We start from the raw sequence: 20,550 nt of genomic DNA on the forward strand, positions 1-20,550 counted from the left end.
AGAAGGTGAAGCAGAGATAAGGCAGGGGGTGCTCACTGGAGCAAGGCCAATACTTTAGCTAAGAGCACCAAAGAGCGCCACCAACGTCTGGACCCCTTTGGACGGTCAGACCAACCTGCCATGCAGACTCAGGAAGAGGATATGGTCTCAAGCCTTGAATGCACAGTGATGTACTAATAGGAACCCTCTGAGACTTTCTACCCACTAACCTCCTCCTGCCCACTTACATCCCTTGGGAGCTGACCATTGCTGCCCAGGAACCCATACTGAAAAAACTGTGGGAATTTTCACAACAAACAAACAAACCCTAAGCTAAAAATTCTGGGTTTGACCAGGTGATTCTGGGTCAGGAAACTTGAACTGTAGGGGACTTACATGGGAGGGGGTCATGAGTCTCTGTCAAGTCTTCAGAAGTAGCCAAGGACCCCACTGGCAAAACAAAATGCAAGGATAGGACGCTTCCTGCACCTGACCTCAGACACCTGCTCAAGAATGGTCTGACGCTTCTGAACCATGAAGTAGCTGCTCTCCCTGTGGCTTCTCTTCTCTGAAAAACAGCACCTTCCCCTCCTAAGAGCCAGCTGTCATCCTCACCCCCATTTCTGTCTAGAAGTACTGCAGTGCCCATCTCTGGGCCCTCTGTGACCATTCACAGTACCTTCTATCTCTAGGGACACTGTGCTGCTCTGGAATAATGTTCTTCACCAGAAATCCTCTGACAGATTCCAGTGGATCTCCCTGTTTCCTGCCCATCACAATCACTTCTGAAATACAGTTTAGGGTAAGAAGATGAAGACCTGAGTGATGGGCAGTTCCTCTTCCAGTATTTAGTCACAGTGAACCCATCTATAAAGTAGGCTAGCAATGGTTCCTACCTCCCAGGACTGCTATAGGATGGGACTAGCCAAATTTTAGGGATCTGCTGAGTCAGCATGTGGCACAGTTCCTCCTCGGGCTTTGGTCAGTCTGAAAGCCATGTGTCCAACATGCCTGCTCTCTTTTCTGTGCTGGAGGTGCTGACAGCCATACCCCAGCCCGTTCTTTAGTCTCACCAAAGCTATAGCTTCCACAGGAAGCCTCTGTTGATTCCCCCAGCTACAGCACTATTGCACTATGTGTTACCTTTCCCTCCCTCCCTGGGGGCTGCAGGCTCATTGAGTGCAATGGCCCGGACTTCCTCTTCCCCGCAGCCTAGTTCTTAGCACCATAACAGACACTCAACAAAGATCTGGACCAGCGCTGCTAATGGAATCCCGGTATCTGTTTTCAGGACCTCCTCGTCTCCTTGTTTTGTCATACACAGGCTTCTCTGGCACCCAGTTCTCTGAGAAGTCATGAGTACCCTTCACTGATTTCAGCGTTTACCCAGCATGTAGGTCAAGGGGCTGAAGGGGCCATCACTGCACAGTGCAAACAAGACATTTAGAACTTCTTGAGATCAAGGCCTCTGTACAAAAGGTCAAAAGGCCAGTGCAGTAGAGAGAGGGGAGGCTGAGGATTGTACTCTGCTCAGTACCGATACACCTGATATGCCAGGGGTTATGAATGTATGATAATTCATGCACAGTTTTCTAAGAATACACTGCACAAGGCCAGATGGTCTTGTCAGCAGTCTCTGACCTAAATGGCAAGATGGAGGAGAATCAATATGGCAGCCTTGTGATGAGGGGACACCATGAGAGACAGTAATGCCTGAGCTCATCTGAAAGAGAAGAGAACTTCGGTCTTAGAAACAAGGGTCCTGTAAACCATTCTAAAATAGGGAGTCTTGGTTATTTTCAAAGGGCTTTCATAGTGCTAGAGTTATCTAGTCCAGAGAGGATTATGGGTAAAGAAGGAGTGGATCAGGCTGAGTCTTACCTCATAGTGGCCAATGGTGTTTAGCTTGGTTATTCCATCCTCAAGAATTACAGAGGAACTGTCAATATCCAGAAGTTCTTTCTGTCGTGTTCCCACTTGAAGCTCTGAAAAAGGAGGAGAGGGCATTTGGTTCCCTTCTAAAAATCACAGTTAAAAAAAAAAGTTTAAATGCTGCCTAATTACTTTTAAAAATATTATTGTTAATATGCTTAATAATAATTTTAAGCTTAAATGGAGTGGCAAAGCTTTGTTGGAAGGTCTGGAGATAGCTAGCCAGACAAAAAGCTTTGGGCTTGCATTTAGGGTCTAATACTTTAGACCACTGTTCCTGAAATATGCTGAGTCAAATCTGGAAGTGAAGATCCTGAGGACAGAATCACCCATCATCTGAAGCATTAAAACCTTCAAAAAATACCTCTAGTATCCCAGAGCACAGTGTGAGCTCTCTTCTCTGCAGTCCCTGGGAGTCACTATGTGAGAACACACCAACCCAGCCAGAGTACTGTGGTCATCCTAGTCAGAAGACAGCCAAAGATAAGTGTTCTCTCTTCTGGAATTTGTGCACTATTTTATGAATCATTACGTTACTATCACCTCAATAATGATGTTTAAATATTTGGAGGTCACACAAAAAAAATCTGGACTTCTGATTTCTTTTTTTTAAAAACCTAGCAATGGGGCCTGGGGAGATGACTCTAAAGTCAGTAAAGGCATTTGCCTCTAAACATGGTGATCTGAGTTCTCTTCCCAGGACCCACATGGTAGAAGGCAGGAACCAACTCGACATGATGTCTTCCATCTCCACAAGCATGGGTTCCTGCATACGCACACACACAATGAATCAAAATGTAATTAAAACTTTTAAAAAACCTAGCAATGGCCAGATGTGGTAGGTAGCTCATGCCTATAAGCTCAACATTCAGGAGGCTGAGGCAGAAGGACCATCACAGGTTCAAGGTTAGCCTGGATTCAATAGTGAGTTCTAGGTCAGCTAGGACTACAACAGTGAGACCCTGTCTCCTCATCACCTCCAAAATCTGGTGAGAGTGACTGTAACTAACTCCAAGGCAGCTTCTGCAGAACTCATATGGCTCTGCTGTCTTAGATGACAAGTCTTTTCCAGTTAGGCCAGGCTCTGCTATTACTTCCCATTCCGAGGTGGTAACATTCTTTGCATATACTCTTTCTGTACATTTGGGCACAATGCCACCAGCTTGTTCTACCCTTGCTTCCCAACATTGGGGTTGGAGGAGGGACACCTGGTTGGCACAAACCCAGGAAAGGCTTTGCAGACTCTGCTATGGAGAAGTCTATCTTTTGGTGACAAAGATAAAGCTGCTGAGCTGTTTTCCTATTTTGTTTTTGTTTGTTTGTTTGTTTGTTTGTTTTAGTTTGGTTGTGCCCATGTCCTTTGTGGCCAGAGCCACACACTTGCAAGATAATGTTCAAGGCAAGGAAGCTGATGGCCTGGGTCAGGCTTCAGCCGTAGATGTCCCTTCTGCTTATATCTAAGCAAAGGATCTAAACCCTCAAACTGCCAGGTACTCCCGGCCATGCAAGGAAACAAAACCCTGCTGCGGAGACCGCCTAAGCAGCCTGCTTTCTCTGAAGCAGACACTGAGGCTGCTACACATTCACAAGGCCTCCCCCAAATTTCCCAGGCCTGCCTCCAGGCTTTTCTCAATGGTTTGAGCAGGAGGTTTGATTGGTGGGGGAGGATTTTAATTGCCTGCTTAGTGGAGGCCTACAACTGTACATGAAGGGGAGATGAACCTTGTTACACTGTCTGTCACTGCCACGATTCTACTCTTCTTTCCTGTCCCATTATCTGTTCTAAAATCCCACAGCAGTCTCTTGGGAGGCCTACGCTGAGCTCAACTTTAAAATGTTGATGAACACTTGAGAGGAATGGAGCCCTGTTAGCTTGCTCACACATATGCTCTCCTTTGCAGTATACCAATAGAGCCCGCAAATGATTTCATAGCAGATGCTGCTGCATGTTGGGGGAGGACGGAGGATGCACTTAATGCAGGATGCGATTAGCAGAGAGGAAGATGACCTTTCCAGCAGGCTGGAGTTAACACTCCGTGGCTGAGCCACCCACTAACGACATGCTCCGTATCAACAAACAAATCAAATGCCAGTGTGAAGTGCCACACATACAGAGGGCATAGGGCTTACACCTTTCTGTACTTCTTGATGCAGGGTGACTCCATGTGGTCCCAGGGTCAGCATTCACACTGATTTACAAAGACTGTATTTTTTTTAATGGCATCTTGGAAGGATGATGTTTCCTAAGAAGAGCCAAAAGAGACTCATGCAGTCCCTGAGTCTCCAGACATGGCCCCTGGGAACAACTCAGGCCATACAATTGTCACCAAACAGAAGGAAAGTAGGAGGGTGACTTTCAGGGGACAGGAACAAACCTTACCAAGACCAATCTCATTGAGCTGAAGTCCATACGGAGAACCATTTTTGCTTAGGAATGCTTGGAAGATCTTTTCTTTGGCTTGGCCTATGGTATCACAGTCAAGAACATTGACTGAAATATTCCGACAGACATCTGCACTCTCGTTTTCTGGGATTTTTTCAAAGACGACATTTAATGCCTGCAAGGATACAAACAGGTTCCCAAGTCAGTTAGGTAACTATAGTCAGAGAGACATTGCTAAGAGACACACGCCATGGTGAGTTCTCCTAATACCTCTGACAGCACATTAGCAGACAGTGTATTGCATTATACCACTTTAATCTTTTCTCCATGATCCATTCTTTTCAGAGATAATGGAAAGGAAAACAGAACATTAAAACACTCATTATGGAACAAGCACTGAATAAATATATTGGAGAGGAAAATACATACACACAAAAATTCTGCAAAAAAAAAAAATGGTGATTTCTAATTTCATCCTTAAAATAAAATGACTTGGAAAGATTCCACAGCAAATGAGCATAGAGTGGTGATTATCTTTTTTATCAACAGAACCACAGAGTCCCAGAAGTGAAGGTCCAGGTGACAGGAAAGGTTATGAGGTCCCTGTATTGATCACACCAAAGAGGGCACTTTTTAATATGCAGCCTTAATTATGGCAACATTCATCTCCTCCTCCACTTTCAACATCTGCAGTCAGTGCTTCTCAGTCCTCATTAAAATACCAAGATCCCCACCCTGTGCTATCATTCTTGCATTAATTACATTCCCATGCCATTGCTTAAGTTGTGTCAGTTAACATTCTCCCAGTGCGGCAAAACCTCAAAATCTAATGGGGGAAGGGAGCCTTGTGGGTGTATGAAAACACAGAGCCAGGGAATATTTTGAAAAATAACCTAATATCAATTTCAGGTTTACTTTAAGAACAAATGTACAGATCTAAATAAATAAATAAATAAACAGACAAACAAACGCAAAGCATTACATGCTACAGATCCTTCTGGGGACTGATTCAGAGTTGAGCAAAGAGGATTTGGTAAGCATCGTAACATGGTTCAGATTCCTGGGCACCTTTATCAGTTAGTTGGGGGACTTGGGTATGGGGTGAAATGCACGATTTGTTAATGTTTGGGGGGCCTGGCTTACTGAGGGAATGTGAAAGGATCAAATCATGGGTCTGGAAAGAAATGGAAACAGCTCTAACTGTATAAAGTTTATTTTGGTGTATGGATTTTAGGTCCAGCTGATTTTGGTGTGTGCTGTATTTATTTACAAGTTTTCAAAATAAAGTCTGTAAGAGAAATTTTTGAAAGGAAGTGAGAGCACAGATAATATGGAGAGCGGTGATCCTATTGCTGCCTGAAGTGCATACGGAGATGGGGCAGGGCTAGTCAGCTCTACAGACAGCCTGTCTACCATGCATGAGACTGATGCAAAAACCAAAATACTGCCTTCTAATACTGTCACGGAGGTCAAGGAGACAGTGTATGCATGGGGTGCTGCAGGGCTAAAGGATAATGCTGGTGAGGACTTATCAGGCTGTTACAGTCACCCCTGTAGCACTGGATTAGTATACTTTCACCCTGAAGCAGAGACTCAGTCCATACTGACCGGTGAGACTGACTGCATGCATGGTGTCGGAAGGAAGACCCTGCCCACAGAAGGAACCAGGGCTCCTGGCTTTAATTCTAGCCCACCACCAGTCAGCTGATTTGCCTCTCTGAGTCTCCATTTCTCACTTTGCAACATGTGAATGATGGTAATTGACTTCTGATGTTAACTGAAGATGTATGAAATTGGCATTACCCTTAGAATCATGACTGGTTGACCAGTGCTTGGGGCATATGGTTCACAGACTCCCAGAAGGCCATGAGGCATCTGAAACTCAGGGCAGGTTCTTAGAGCCATGTATTCTTTGGCAACTGTGTCCCACAGCAAGATTCTTAGACCCTGTGTGTCTCATTATGGGGTCACAGCAGTTCCAAGGCCACTGTTGAGGCCTCTGCCCTTATCACTGACCCAAAGGTCCCCAAACCAAGCACTTTCACCTTAGAATCTAGGATTTCAGTGCAGGCAGCATTAATGAGAAGACCTTGCTCTGGAATCCTGAATAGAGTTCTAGGCCTCATAAACACATGATGCTCTATAAATGTGCTGAGTACTTTCTGGCTAGCCAGGATTCTACTTATGGATGGTCATTTGGTTTATTGTCACAGAAGCTTCAGGGCACAGCAATTTCAGTGAAACTGAAAAGGGCTTTCTCAAGCCAGAGAATGGGGCACCATCAGTGAGAAAGCGGTGTTCACCATTCATTGAACTTGATGGGAGCAGATTCTTAACTACCCAGTCTTTAAGAACTTCAGTGATCAGAGGCCACCAAAATCTATGGCATTTTACTATAACAGCCAAGACAACATTCCTCCCTTGCAACCCCATTTATAGTGCAATAGTCATTTCAGTCCAGTCCTAGCCAAGTGATTTAAACTGGCAAATTAATAGAATCTGAACCTTAGGGTTGACCAGTAGTCCCACTGTGCTCCACATAAGTCCTTGTCCTAGAATGGAGTCACTCTTGTCTACTCTCTAAGAAAATTTGTGTTCTGGGCAATCCAGCCATGAGCAAGGACTTCAAAACGCCTCTCCAATCATGAATGAAAAACAACAAAACACCAGTCAAGGAAGAATGCAGGGGAGCCAGGGAAGTGGGACAGCTGGGGGACTGTCTAGAAGAATCCAACGCAGTGAAGACTCATGACCAAACCCTCTCTCTCGCCTCCCTTCTTTACAGACATTAGGACCTCTTGGTGTAGAACCGCCAAATGCATTTCAAGACATACCATTTTGTAACGGGGGAGGAGTGTTGAGTATCAAACTCAGTGCGAGCAGTATGCTAAGCACATACTCTGTAAATGAGCTCTACCCTCAGCACTCAGACTTTGACTCTTTTAAACCCCAGACAAACGTGGTTATATCACTGCTAGAATTCCCAACTTCAGAGTAGGGAAACAGAGACACAGAGAGGTTAATTGCTCTGGGGACACAGCTTCTAAGTGTGGAGACTGTGTACTTTGCATAACTGCTAAGCTGGTGTCAGGGTTCACTGAGCTAGGGTGTCCCTCCTAAATTTCGATTTATCCTCCTGGCCTCCAGGAACCTTTTCTTACTCAGCTCTAAGCAGAGTCCTGAACTAGAGTCTCAGCATGCACTGGGGAAGCTGGGAAGGGCACTCGGGAGTAAGTTCTGTTCCTGTGTCCAGGCCGTTGTGTTTCTTTACTCGTGGCAATTTGTGTTGTCATCGTGTCAAAGGCGTCCCAAATAAAAATGAATGGAAAACACTTTTTAATCAGAACCCCAGCCATACTGGCTCATGAAATACTTTTATTGGCATTTACAAAATAACACTCTGTTACTACCTAAAGGGCACTATTGTCTTAACAATAACACCTCTTTATAGGCAATAAATGTTCTTAAAAACATAACCAAAAGGAAAAAAAATACCTTAACTGCATGTAAACGAATGTAAATCTGCCACTGCCTCCACAGCTAGATGGGTGGAAAAGAGGTAAAAAGGCATTTTACAGAGTCCACAGGGAATTCTGAGAGTAAATCCAGACACAAATTGATTTGTGTTCATTTTTCATGCTGGTAACGCTTTGTGCTCAGAGAGCAGTTTCCTAGGGTGTGAGTGGAGGGGGCCCCTCAAGTCTGGCCCTAGTCTTAACACTCTTCTCTTCTATGCCAGGAGTAGTTACGTGTCCTAGTCACCTCAGAGTGTAGGCATGACATGATCTACCTTTGGCTGCTGCCCCATGGCGACATCTCCCGAGTAGATGAATCACCTGTGCAGACCCTCCCCTGCCGAGACCCACAGAGCAAAGCTCCTCTTTCCAATCCTTGACACTGGAGACTGCTTAAGACCTGTTCTCAGATCACCCAAGACAGGTATGGGAAACAGACCTGTCACCTCAGTACACAGACAAAGCTAAGAACCTTCAGTCTGGTCCGATTCTATAGGATCTATAGCTCCTTTTCTGATCACCACAAAAGGACAGTTCTTTGAAGCACATTCTTTGCCTTTACTAGAAACGAGCCCTCCTATTCGCCCCACAGTTCCCTACTTCCTTGGCATAAAATACTGGCAAAGCTGAGGTAGCCTGTGTGGTTAGTGCCTGTCTAACCAACAGCCATGCAGCCTCTTTTGCTGATGATCAGCAAAGAGCCCAACCAGGATAGAGGAATGCCCTTGGTGGCAGCTCCCTCTCCTCCTCCACCAGGGAGCAGTCATGTGACTAAGTGCTGGACAAGGACACAGAAAGACTATCAGAACCAAAAAAAAAAAAAAAAAAAAAAAAAAAGGTGGTGGGGCGGAGCTATGGCAGCCATGTTGTGAGTACAAGGTCAAGGCCAAGAGGAACACAGAGATGGCGACCCTGGGCTCTGTTGAAGATGGCTGAGAATGTGGCTGTTCCTTAGGAGTGGAGACCACTTGCCTCCAGTCTGCTGTGAGACACACCTCTGCTTTTGGTGTTTCAGGTCCCATTGGTCCCATTTCCGCTAACTTGAAAGTGACTATACCCAAACTAGTGCTGGTCACTTTGCCAGTTTTATGGCAGCTCACTCCATTCATAGACCCATTCATTTTGCATCAGTTAGTGCAGGGCATTGGAGATGATACCGTTCGTCCCAGTGTAAATCCTGATGGGAAACACTGGTGAACTAGGATAACTGAGACAAATACAAGTTGTAAGACCCACCATGGTGAGCGTGATGGTTAATCTTGACTGTCAACATGACTGGGTCTAAAACGAACTAAGAGAAACTTCTGGGCATGTGCATGAGGGATTTTTTTTATCTGTTTACCTGAAGTGGAGGACTCACCCACATGTGGGCAGCACCTGCAGGTGAGAGCCCCGATACAGGAGGTCTGAGGGAAAGCTTCGTTTGTTTGCCTCCCTGTCTTCACCGTTTGCCGGTAAGTTCATCGGCTGGGCTGCCGCCACTGTGCATAGTGAAGGCCAGTGGCTTTCCGGAATTCCCCTAGGCCTTTAGCATCAGGTGGCGGATGCTGAGGCATCCAGCCTCATGGATTGAGCAGCTTACTTGAGAAGCCTCTCCAGTGTGACAACAGCTGCCGTTGGATTACCCATTCTGTATCACGTAAGCCGTTAACTAACCTGCTTCTGTACTCATCGGTTCTGTTCATCTAGAGTGGTTGTTCTCAGCCTTCCTACTGCTACAACCTTTTAATACAGGGTTTAATACAGCTTTAATACAGCTCCTCATGTTGTGGTGACCCCCAACCATAAGATTATTTTTGTTGCTACTTCATAACCGTAGTTTGCTACTGGTAGGAACCATAATGTAAATCTCTGATATGTAGGATATCTAATATGCCACCCCAAAGGGGTCACAGCCCTCAGGTTGAGAAGCCCTGCTCAAGAGAGCCCTGACGAATAATACAGCAAAGTGGAAATGAATGGGGGTATTTGGAGAGTTGTAGTTTTGAGGGGGAGGTGGGCATTCACAGGAAGATGTGACATTTGAGAGGTCTGGAAAGGGGCCGGTGAGGAAGGCCTCTGGACATGAAGACCCTCAGATACTGGCTACAGAAGACTTAGCAGACTGGTAAGCAAACTTCAATCTTAAAAGTCGGGTGAGCTAGCCAGGGAGTGGAGAGAAAGAATTCCGCTTCCTTAACATGAGAGACTTGAAAACACTTATGATCCATCCCGCCTTCCCCAAAGCACCACCTGCTGCTGAGGGAGAAGCCCTGCACTATTTTCAGGGCAAAGAGAACAGAGCTTGTCGGTTTCTAATAATAATAACAATAGCCAGCACTTATCGACCGCGCACCACATCCCAGCAATAAATCTGCTAATTTCATCGAATCCTCACAACTCTTCGAGGTGGGGACTATTATTAGCCTCGCTAAACAGATGGAGATGAGGGATCCAGGGAGGTCTGGAAACTTGTCCCAGATTGCAGATCTGGTAGGGTCACACTTGACTATGTCCAGACTTCTGGACGGAAACCCCAGGAGGCTGGGCATGGCGCTCTCTCAGTCACTCTATCCCTCTCAGGTTCTCCAGCGGTAACAAATGGGTGGGCACATGCCAGGGGCTAGAGAAGGCTTGACCTTTTGACTCTGGCTTGGCATCAGACTACACTCAATGCATCATCCTGACGCCTGTGTGGCTCGGGCACCACTGTGCATGGCCTGCAGCGCTTCTGCTCACTGTCCTGCCTCTGCTGCTGGGTGTGGCCACGTGACCCAATTCTGGCCAATGACTTTAAACCGATGTCTTATGTGGCAACCCAAGGGAAACCTCCTTGAAAGACAGCTGGTGACCATCTGTCCTTTCTTGTGTAGCCCTGCTGAGGTCCTGCTGTGGCTATGTGCAAAGAGGCTGTGCAAGCAGACACCTCATTCTAAGACGATACCTGAGGCCATGCTGGAGCGGGGCTGCCCATTCCGGTACCTCCCACTGGGGAGACATCAGTCTCTCTGCTGCTTGGTCTCGGGCATCTGGACCTCTGCTCTACACAGCTGCACTGCCTCCTGATAGCTGTATATACAGAAGGAAGCCATCATGCTATGCAGGCAAGGCCATCTGGAGCTTCACAGTACACAGGAAAGGACCAGATAAAAAGGGCTGGTCTTTTTGCAGCATGCCCTAGGCCAGCCTCTTTTAGGAAGTTTCTCGTCTTTACCATTGTCAACTCCTGTCTGAACCTGCCTATCAGGGTGTTATCTGCCATTTGGCTGTCCATGCTCAGGTTCAGGAATCACGTGTAACCTTTTCAGTGCTCACACATCACATGGGTATTTCAGATGTGTTTTTCATAATGACAGAGCCAGCTACCCTGGCTTCCCTGCTTCACCCATGGTCAGTAAATAACCAACTAGAAGGACCGAAGAAGAGACATTCCCTTTAGTGTATCTTAAAGGTGACAAGAAAAACCATCACAAAGAATGGCCACTTCCTCTGTGCCAAGCAAGAAGGCTAGGTGTGTTACACATATAATTTTCTGACTTTAACAGATGTACATCACCAACGGTTCATAGATGAGCAAGTAGGTGAACGGGTGGTGACTTGCCTGAAGCCACATGGCAAGAGGCTGAGACCCGCTTCACACCCAGGACTGCCAGGGCCTAAACCCCATGTCTTTGACCCCAGCCCCACAGCACATGGGCAGATAACTGCATTCCTACTTGGCTAGTAGCTCTCCCCAGCTTGAGATATTGAGGAAACAGAGAATAAATAAATAAATAAATAAAAGAGGCTTCTTGGGGACAAGGATAAAGCAGATGTGGGGAGAGACCTTTCCCAGGGGAGGACTATAATGCCACCCACCCGGTTACCTCTTCTGACATATCTTGGCTAATAAGGGCTGGATGCCGCTGCACCCTTGCTGGGACACCTTATAATTCCCACACGGTAATTGTAAAGGAATTTATTACAAACCTGGCAACTTCGTCATAAAAGGTCTTTGAGCAATAATTGTTCTCGTTCAATAAAAGCTATAAAATGTATTTCTACTTTCATTTCAGGGCCAAATGAAAGTCAAGAGGAAAGTCTCCTCCAAACTCAGAAAAGCTGCAGTTTTCTCTGCTCTAGCCAGCAGTCCAAGAGGCTTTGGCAGTTTTAACCTCACTCCTGGGAAAGCTTTCCCTGCCTTCCACTGTCTCCTTAGCCGTGTGCTTGCCCTCCCTGCCTTCTGCCATGCTCCAGTCCCCTCTCCTTGTCCTTTCAAGGATGGGTAGCTCACAGGCTAGGAATTCTGCTCCCCTAACAGAATGACAGTGGGCAGACAAGAGTGGAAGAAAGCTTTTTCTCTGAACAAAACAAGTTGATGGAGACAATACCCCCAGTTTTCCATGGCCAGTTTCTCTATACCTAGGACACCTGCAAACCCTAGAATGACTAAACAGAGCTAGCAAAGATGTGCAGACCGTGAGAGTGCTTTGCTAAGTGCTTTCAGGTTAGAGGGAAGATTCTAGTTGTTTTCCCTTGTCAAGAGTCAGCTTAAGAGCTGGCAAACTATGTATAGAAGATCAGATAGAAAATATTTAAGGCTTTGAGATTCATATGGTAACTGGTGCAACTAGTTAACACTATCAATGCAAGAGCAAGCCAACTATACATAATGCGGAAATGAGCATACAGAGCTCTGTTCCAATAAAGCTTTATTCATAAAAATAGTCAAGGGGCATCATCCCCCCCCAGGTTGTTGACTGTTGACTAATGATTCTTGATATATTATTACTGATATATATATCAGAATATATATATATTCTAATGGAAATGACAATGCCAAAAAGGCAAATTATTTTCATTTCCGTCATGGCTTGTGATGCTACTCTCCCATTCAAATACTAACAAGGCCTGGCTCTGCTTAACTTCCAAGATCGGATGAGATAGAATGTGTTTAGAGTGGTATGGCTATAATCAAAGCTACTGTTTGGTAAAAGGTGTAAATAATGAAAGAATAATTCATTTGAACCACAGAGAAGAAAATTAAATACTTTTGTACTGAGATAACTAAATTATTTTTCTAATTTCAAGATTATAGGCATAAAGAGAAGGACCATGAAGAGGAAAGACATTGAAAGCTCTCATTTAAAGTTAATTTTTCATTTTCCACAGCTTGCCATCGACGAGGGAATGACTTACCTAACATGATTATAAAGAATGGTCTCACTCTTTGATCAGGAAGCTAACTATAAAGCTAGTAATGGTTTCAGTATTATCTCAAGTCATAATGGAATGATTTGTACTATGGTAGAAAGAAAAAGAAAAAAAAAGAGCTTAAAAATTGTTAATTAACTTCACTGTTTCTCCACAAATGCTAGGAGTATTAAAAACAAGACTGCTGAAGTGCAAACATCAGGACTTAATGAACAATGGGACATAATTGAAGTAACGGGGAATAACTTCATCGGGACAGTGGGTTGTTTAATTATGGGGATAATGGATCTTCTGCAAGGACAAGCTAAATGGAACTGAAGCGGTTTGAGAGAGGTAAGGAGAGCACACAGAAGTGCCTGCTGGGGATAGCCAGTGTTGTGTTCGACATGAAATGCTGTGTTAAACATGGCTGTCCCTAAATAGTTAACCGCTGGGGAGAAGGCCGACTTGGTACCGCCGGCATAAACCTTCCACAAATCACAACAGCAGCATTAATGTTTCTGCAGGCGTGTCCCTGGGCTTTGTCAAGAATTTCTAATAATCTTAAAGACTTTCGTACAGATATGAGAATGAGTGTAATAATGTGTTTGTCGGAACACTGTTTCCCAGGGTGCCAAGATGCTATCTCTCCGATACAGCAGATTGGCAAGCTCATTTCCTGGGTTTAAGAGTTCAAAAAACCATTTCTCGCTTAACTTTGATTACAAGTCAAACTTCTCCTGCTAATTCAGCATGCCTGTTACGAGTTATTGGTTTTTCTCATCTCCTCTTGAAACAGAGGCAAATGTCCCTTCTCCCTTGCGGTACACTTTCCTGGAACTGAAATCCTCCGCGTTGCAGGCTCTCTGCTCTGTGACCATGCTCCTGACAGACAGGAGGGTAGGTGAGGGCCAGGCACTCCCCAGCAACACCATTTAGCAACACTTCCAATTTTGTTGTGGGGGAAAAGCCAGAGGATCAATAGATTTTACTCCACTTCTGGCTGTCAATTCGGAACTCCTGAATGGTGAGTGTGGTCGTGTCACACATGTGTGAGGAGGACAGAGGTTTTCTTCGATCTTCTCTTTCTTCTGTTTTTCTTTCAGTTGGAATCTCACGTAACCTAGACTGGCTGGCAACTTGTTATGTACCTGTTGATGACTCTGAACGTAAATTAATTATTTATTAATTTATGTGTGCATGTGAAGGGCAGAGAATGCCTTGCAGGGACAAGCCCTCTCCTTCCACATGTGGGTGCCGAGGATTGAACTCAGGCTGCTAAGCTTGGCAGCAAGCACCTTTACCTGCTGAACCATTTTGCCATCATGAAGTACTTCTGAATCAGTTCTTATTTTTCTGAGACAGTGTCTTTCGCTGAACCCGGCACTGTAGGAAATCCTCCATCCCGAGCCCTGGGGTTAGAGGTGTGCCGTTGGGACTAATTTTAATGTGGGTACTGGAGATTTGAACTCAGGCCATCATATTGTACAACAAGGTTTTTACCTTTGGGGCCATCTCCCCACCCTCAACTGCTACTACACATTAAAGGAAGTCTAGGGTGTTGTGTGGAGACAAGCCGTCCCCTGAAGCTTTAGAGAGTGAACTCACATTCAGGCCATTTGTCTTGCTAGATGCCAGCCTGGGGCACCAAGTACTGGAGTCAGGATTGGCGGTATAGGGCTTTGTTTAGATTGAGGCAAGTCAGAGGCACTACCCTCTTGAGATGTGATGAACAGAACCCAGAGAGATTTGTGAGTATAATTATTTCAAATACAAGAAACTGGCAGCGTTTCTTTATGCTCTAGAAAACATCCTACACCTCAGAGAGAAAACATCCTAACCTAGGAGGTGTGAAACCTAACTCATAGTTTGTTGTGTGAGGCGCTGCTTCTGAGCATGCATCCAAGTGGGCTTCTTCTCAAACAGGGCCCTGCCATGGCGCCAGGTTCTGCTATTTCAAGTTGTTCCTGTAACTGTTCTAGAGCTTTCTGATCTTCCTTGGTAGAACTTACACACACACACACACACACTCCAGTTTGTTCACCACACCTTGGTTTTCAATCACCTCAGGCAAATTTAGCAAGGCAAGGCTTTGAAAATCACCTGGAGTGCAGCCTGGGGAGGGAGGGGGGAGTGGGGAAAGAGGGAGGGAAGGAGGAAAGGGGGGGCACTTGGGATGGCTCAGGCTGAGAGAACTTGTATGGAAGGAAATGAAAAGGCTTACATTTTTTATATCGACCTTCCGGTAACACTTCTGTCACACAAGCCTAGACTGGATCGTGTGCCTTCTCTCTAGCTTCTAGTATAATCAGCCGCCGTGAATAGGAGGCTGGAGCAGGTCCAACAAAAGGCATTAAAAAAAAATCATCCTTAAAGGCAAAGGCCCCGGGAGCCAGGGCCCACCAGTCTCCACTCCCTCCACCGCAGATGAATCAGAGGACAGCGCACGGATTTAATTTTCCATTGCGCTTCCCCCCAGAGGCAATAAAAGGGGAAAAATTCAAGAGTCGACATGAATTTCTTCAACATCAAGTAACGTTTTGATGATGAGTCGAGTGCTAACAAATCAGAAACACATGGTCTTAATTGACTGTGAAATAAACAATGTTTCCAAATGAAAGGGAGAGGAAGCGCTGAGATGTTAAGTGCTGGAAGAGACTACAACCTCAAAAGTTTTTTTCAGGCAGCTGACTTCTCCCCCGCCCTCAGCCCCCTCCCTACCCCACCCTGCTGCAGGTCCACCTTCCTCTCTTCCCCTCCCAGTCTGGAGCAATGTGTTTCATGAGATCTTGTTGGATTCCCCCCCAAACCTACATTCACCTGTGAACAGTTCTCTCTGGGGACCTGGTGAGGGTTTTCTGTTGTTTTAACAAAACCCTGGCTTCGCCTGAAGCTGGGTGGCTTCTATAGGGAAGAGGTTGATTGAGTCCATAAAGCCACGGTTGCCTTGTGGGCCTCTCCCTGCACTGCTGAGGGCCCAGGTGCTGCTGCGTGTGTTGGGCTTGGTGGACGAGCAGCAAGAAAGACCACAGGGTGAGAAAGGAGACAGCGGGATCCCCCATGACTTGGGTCATCTCATGGGGCAGCTCATCTTTGCGTGTGCCTGTGCACACACAGATGCAAGTGTGTGTGTGTGTGTGTGTGTGTGTAGTTACATGCGTGCGCCTGTGTGATGTATACTCTTTTAATCGTTGTAACACCTCGACAAGATGGGCAGACAATAGGATTGTTATCTTTATCTTATGCAGGGGAGACTTGAAGAGGCACCGCCAGTGGAGAGACTTGCTCGCTGTCTCACTGCTAGCCGGTGACAGAGGCAGGGTTCAAGCCTGCCTGGCTCCAGAGTCCAGGCTCTCAATCCCTATGCCATCAGTTCTCAAGCAGCGTCTGAGGAGCACAGGAAGCATGCAAAGAGCTAGGGCTGAAGGGCTCGGTGGGCATGCACTGCTCTCGCAGGGGACCCACGTTCAGCTCCCCGCACTCTTGCTGGGTTGCTCACAACCACCTGTAATTCCTTCTCTTGAGGAATCTGGCACCTCTGGCCTCTGATACCTACACTCATGTGCACATAGCTACATGCACACACACAAATAATGAAAATACAAGTAAATCTTTGGCCTGGAGAAATGGCTCAGCGGTTAAGAGCACTGGCCTCTCTTGCAGAGGACCTATGTTCAGTTCTGAGCACCCATATGGCAAATATAAGATACATGCAGGCAGACACTCATAGACAGCAGATAAAAAGAAATAAATCTTTAAAATGTAATTTTTTTAAATGTAAATTTTTTAAAAAATGTAACTCCTCGGCCACACGCCAGACTCCCATCTAGGGTCACCTAACAATGGCTGCCTAACTCCTCTGGGCAACAGTGATGCCATGCTAAAGCTTGAGGATCACTGCACCGCACTCTCAGATGCTGACAGTGATCCACAGAAGCCAGAATGACTGGAAGTGATCGCTCTCAGAACAGCTTCCTGCCTCTTGCATGGCCGCTGAGCACACAGCCACCTTTGATGAGAAGGTTACCTATGGCATGAGGGAAACTGGAAACAGCCAATCTACTGGCTCCTCCCCACCCACAGACATGACATAACCGTAATATGGTCCATTGCAGAGTGGTGCCTCCTTCAATTAGGGAGTGAATTCTTCTAGAATGATACCACAGGCCTCGCCACCCAGAGCAAAGCCACAGGAGCCTTAGCTTTTCAGCAAGCAATTCTAGAATCCCGCTGGAATCTGTTTCTTCCCTAATGAGATGGTGAAGAAGCCTAGAGTCTCCATAGAGCTAAAAATCAAACCAAAGCAACAGAGACCTTCCCCACATCTACGATGAAAGCTTAGAGGGCTCCAGAGTCATACGGGAGATATGTTCCATGCAGGGCTTTTGCCACAAGATTCCTGAGAGGTGCTAAAGCACTGTCTCTTTATTTGGGGAGAGTTAAGGGTGGGTGCAGCAGGAAGGGGTTAAAGGGAAGTTCTCCAGTGTTTGGAGCTCTCAGGCAGCCTCGCCCGTTATCCTCCAGGAGTGATCTACTGCATTCCTCTAAAAATAGCTATGAGATCACAGTACATTAAGTGCGTGACACCAAACATTTGTAACTAATCCATGGAAATAAAGTAAGGCGTCATGTTACATGGGGGAACACAGCGAAGTTTGTCTTGTGTTATCGTTCTAAAATAAGACGGCCTCAATTTGGTTGAAATATATCTTCACACATTGTCTTCCCCAAGCAGAGCCATTTGAGAAATCCTGATTGCAATTATAAGTGCTGAAGAGGGAGCACTTTGCATTTCCTTTGACGATGCTAAAAGCTATAAGCAATCCTGATATTAAAATCTTTGGAAATTGATGAGTACCCCAGGCTTCATCAAAATGCTTCCTTCCCCAATCCAAGTCATTAAAATCTATTATATGAACAAGTGTTAATATTTTACCAGCTACTGCTCTTAATTAAGTAGACGCATGCGCCCCCACAGTCAGAAGGATGTCGGTGGGTTTCAGTGACCACCTGCTCCCCCCGGCCCTCTGAGTCTGGGTGAAGTGCTTCAGGCAAGCTCACCACAGTGTTGAATTCAGGAACCTGCCACAGCAGCCAGTCTTCATTAAGGGTGTACAGCGCTTTGCAAGTAATCACGTCTACAGGACCCTTATTTATTTTCTGGTTCAGCGTCGTCACCAGCAAATAGAACGGCTCTCCAACAGTCTCCTTGGAAAAGGCACAAAAGCAACAGTGAACTTCTGCGAAGCCCACAGCAGTACCAAGAGTGACAGGCAACATTTTCTAATAATCGACAGGCAACCCCCAAGACACCATGTGTCATGCTACCCAGGAAACTACTCCACTCACACTATGCGCACAGCCTCCCAACACTATGGGAGGCATCCAGTAGGGCCCTGTAAGTTCATGTTTAAGTTCCTGTCCGGCAGAGTACTGCTCATCTGTAGGCTAGTACTTAGGAACAGTTGATGGAGGGAGAGCTAGAACCCTGTTTATATTCCTATTTAACTGCAAACCAGAAATAAGCGACATTAAATAAGGTGCTTCGCAGTTCATCTTGGCAACGGGGACTACTACAAGGATGTTTTAAACATTTGCTGAGGAGGGAGGCCTGCCGGTTTTTCCTGGAGGAGTGGTCTTCCCTTCAGCTGTTTGTAGCCCGTGTCCTACCCATGCGCCAGCCTCGGACCTTCACAGTCAGACACCTCTTGCACAGTTCCCTGCTCAGATGGGCAGTATTCCCATCCGAGAGCCTCTAGGGGCAGTCTCAGGGCTCCTGCCACCAGCCCTCTCTTGTGCAAACATTCCACTGAATTTGGGGCTGCTGGCCCAGAATTCAAGTGTTCAAAGTGACACTCGGTGGTTCAGGTAGAGGCTGTGTTCTGCTTCCATGAATCTTCCTGAGGCATGCAGCCCTGGGTCAGGCTTGGCTCCTCCTAAATACTGAGGTTTCCAGGATCCATGGACGTTACTATTCTAGGTGGCGGAGGAGGGGCTGTGACCAAGGCAGAGTGTCTTAGTAAAGATGAAAAAGTAGCTCCATGGCTCCAATTGGAGCCCCATGTTATCAAGTTCATTTGCACAGCTTTCTAACTCAGCCAGGATTCCTCTGGCTCTCTCTGTCTGATTTCCTGTGAACAGGAGGATTACCCACAGATCTTTGGGGCCTCCCATCCTCACCCGTGTCTCTGTACTTCCTGCAAGCACAGTTTCCTCCCCAGGCCTGGGCTTTCCTCTTGTTCCTCCTGTCACCCTCTACCTTTCCTGGTCTACCCCCTCCCTGCCTTTCTTTGCTTCTCTCCTCTCAGATGATAAATCCCTGAGTATCTTTTTTATGCAAGACAGAGAGGGGAATGTTCAAAAGTTTCCAAAGGGGGGCAAGGGGATCAGTTCTCACAAGAAACTTCCTCTATTTCATGGTTCATAATCTCACCACGATCTGCTTTCCCTCCACCCCCTCAGGTAATGTCCTGACCACAAACCTAAGAGCCTCACTTCTTTCTTCTTTGCACATATCAGAGACATGCCAAGGGCCCTTGTGTGGAGACTAGATTAGTGACATTGGTTGGCACAGAGGCCAGCCAGGACCCCCTGGGCTAGGCAGAGGGACAGCCACTGACTCAAGGGCTCTCTAGACAGGATTTTCTAGAATTCTCAAAATTGAGGTGGTGATATCTGGCTTCATACTGCCCCTCAAGCCAAGGTTCTAACCCCAGCTAGTCATCTCCAACAGCTTTTGAGGCTCTCCTTAAAACTTAGGCTCCTGCTGTCCCCTCCCCCATGCCACACAGACACCTACCCAACCTGGCTCTCTGATGGAAAACCTTCTCAGAGACCCTCTGATGTGTGATCAGCGTGGGGAACCACAGGGACATGACATTTCTTTGTCATCAGCTAACACAGGGTTTAGGTTGGGGACACATGCTCACTCTTTGGGGGACAGACCAGAGCTATCAGCTCACAAAGCTGATTTAGAGGCTGGCACCACCCGTGCCACCCTTGGACCTACAGGATCTCATCTACTCTGTCTGCCTTTATCCCTCCATATGCAAAATGGCCATAGAGGCACTTATTTCTCTGGACCATTAAAAGGGTTCAGTGGGATAAGATATCCTGACATATAGCAAAAAGTAGTCCTTAATAGATGTCAGTTGTCATTATTGTCCCACCAGGCCTTGGAGTCCGGAAGGGGATATTACCCGAAGGTTGCTGCCTGCTCAGCGTCTATGGGCAGGGCAAGAAGAGGCTTCCAAGCCCCCTCATCACTAGAGGGAATTCTTCCTCTGAAACTGAAAGTCCCGCCCAGGCCTGGCTGGATGCCACTTCCTCCTGGGCGCCGTGCCGCCTCCCCCCCACCACACACTCTTGAATCAACACAGAGAAGAAATCTTGACCCAGAATGCTTTGCTCAAGGGGGCTGCTTGGGCTTGGAGCCCAGACTTTTCTGAACACTTCACCCCTTTCCTACCCAAGAGCAGCTCCTGAGAGCTCCATGTAAGCCAGAGCTGGAAGTGGATTTTAAACCAGTAGCCTCACCAGAGGGTAGAAACTAAATCAAACCAAACCAGCAACGAATAGACAGGACAGACA

The 20,550-nt window shown here is 46.4% G+C and overlaps 1 protein-coding gene across 1 annotated transcript in view; it reads right to left on the reverse strand.

The window, feature by feature from the left end:
• Plxnc1 (plexin C1) overlaps window positions 1-20,550 on the reverse strand; it is a 149,798-nt gene that overhangs the window by 18,141 nt on the left and 111,107 nt on the right. The window contains exons 21-23 of the mRNA XM_055627954.1: window positions 18,022-18,168; window positions 4,292-4,469; window positions 1,861-1,964 (exon numbers count right to left, since the gene is read on the reverse strand). Coding sequence (XP_055483929.1) covers window positions 1,861-1,964; window positions 4,292-4,469; window positions 18,022-18,168 — 429 coding nt within the window. The remainder of the gene's footprint in view (window positions 1-1,860; window positions 1,965-4,291; window positions 4,470-18,021; window positions 18,169-20,550) is intronic.

This window comes from Psammomys obesus, unplaced genomic scaffold (genome assembly GCF_907164565.1).
Source record: "Psammomys obesus unplaced genomic scaffold, mPsaObe1.curated_primary_1811, whole genome shotgun sequence".
Classification (NCBI taxonomy): Eukaryota; Metazoa; Chordata; class Mammalia; order Rodentia; family Muridae; genus Psammomys; species Psammomys obesus.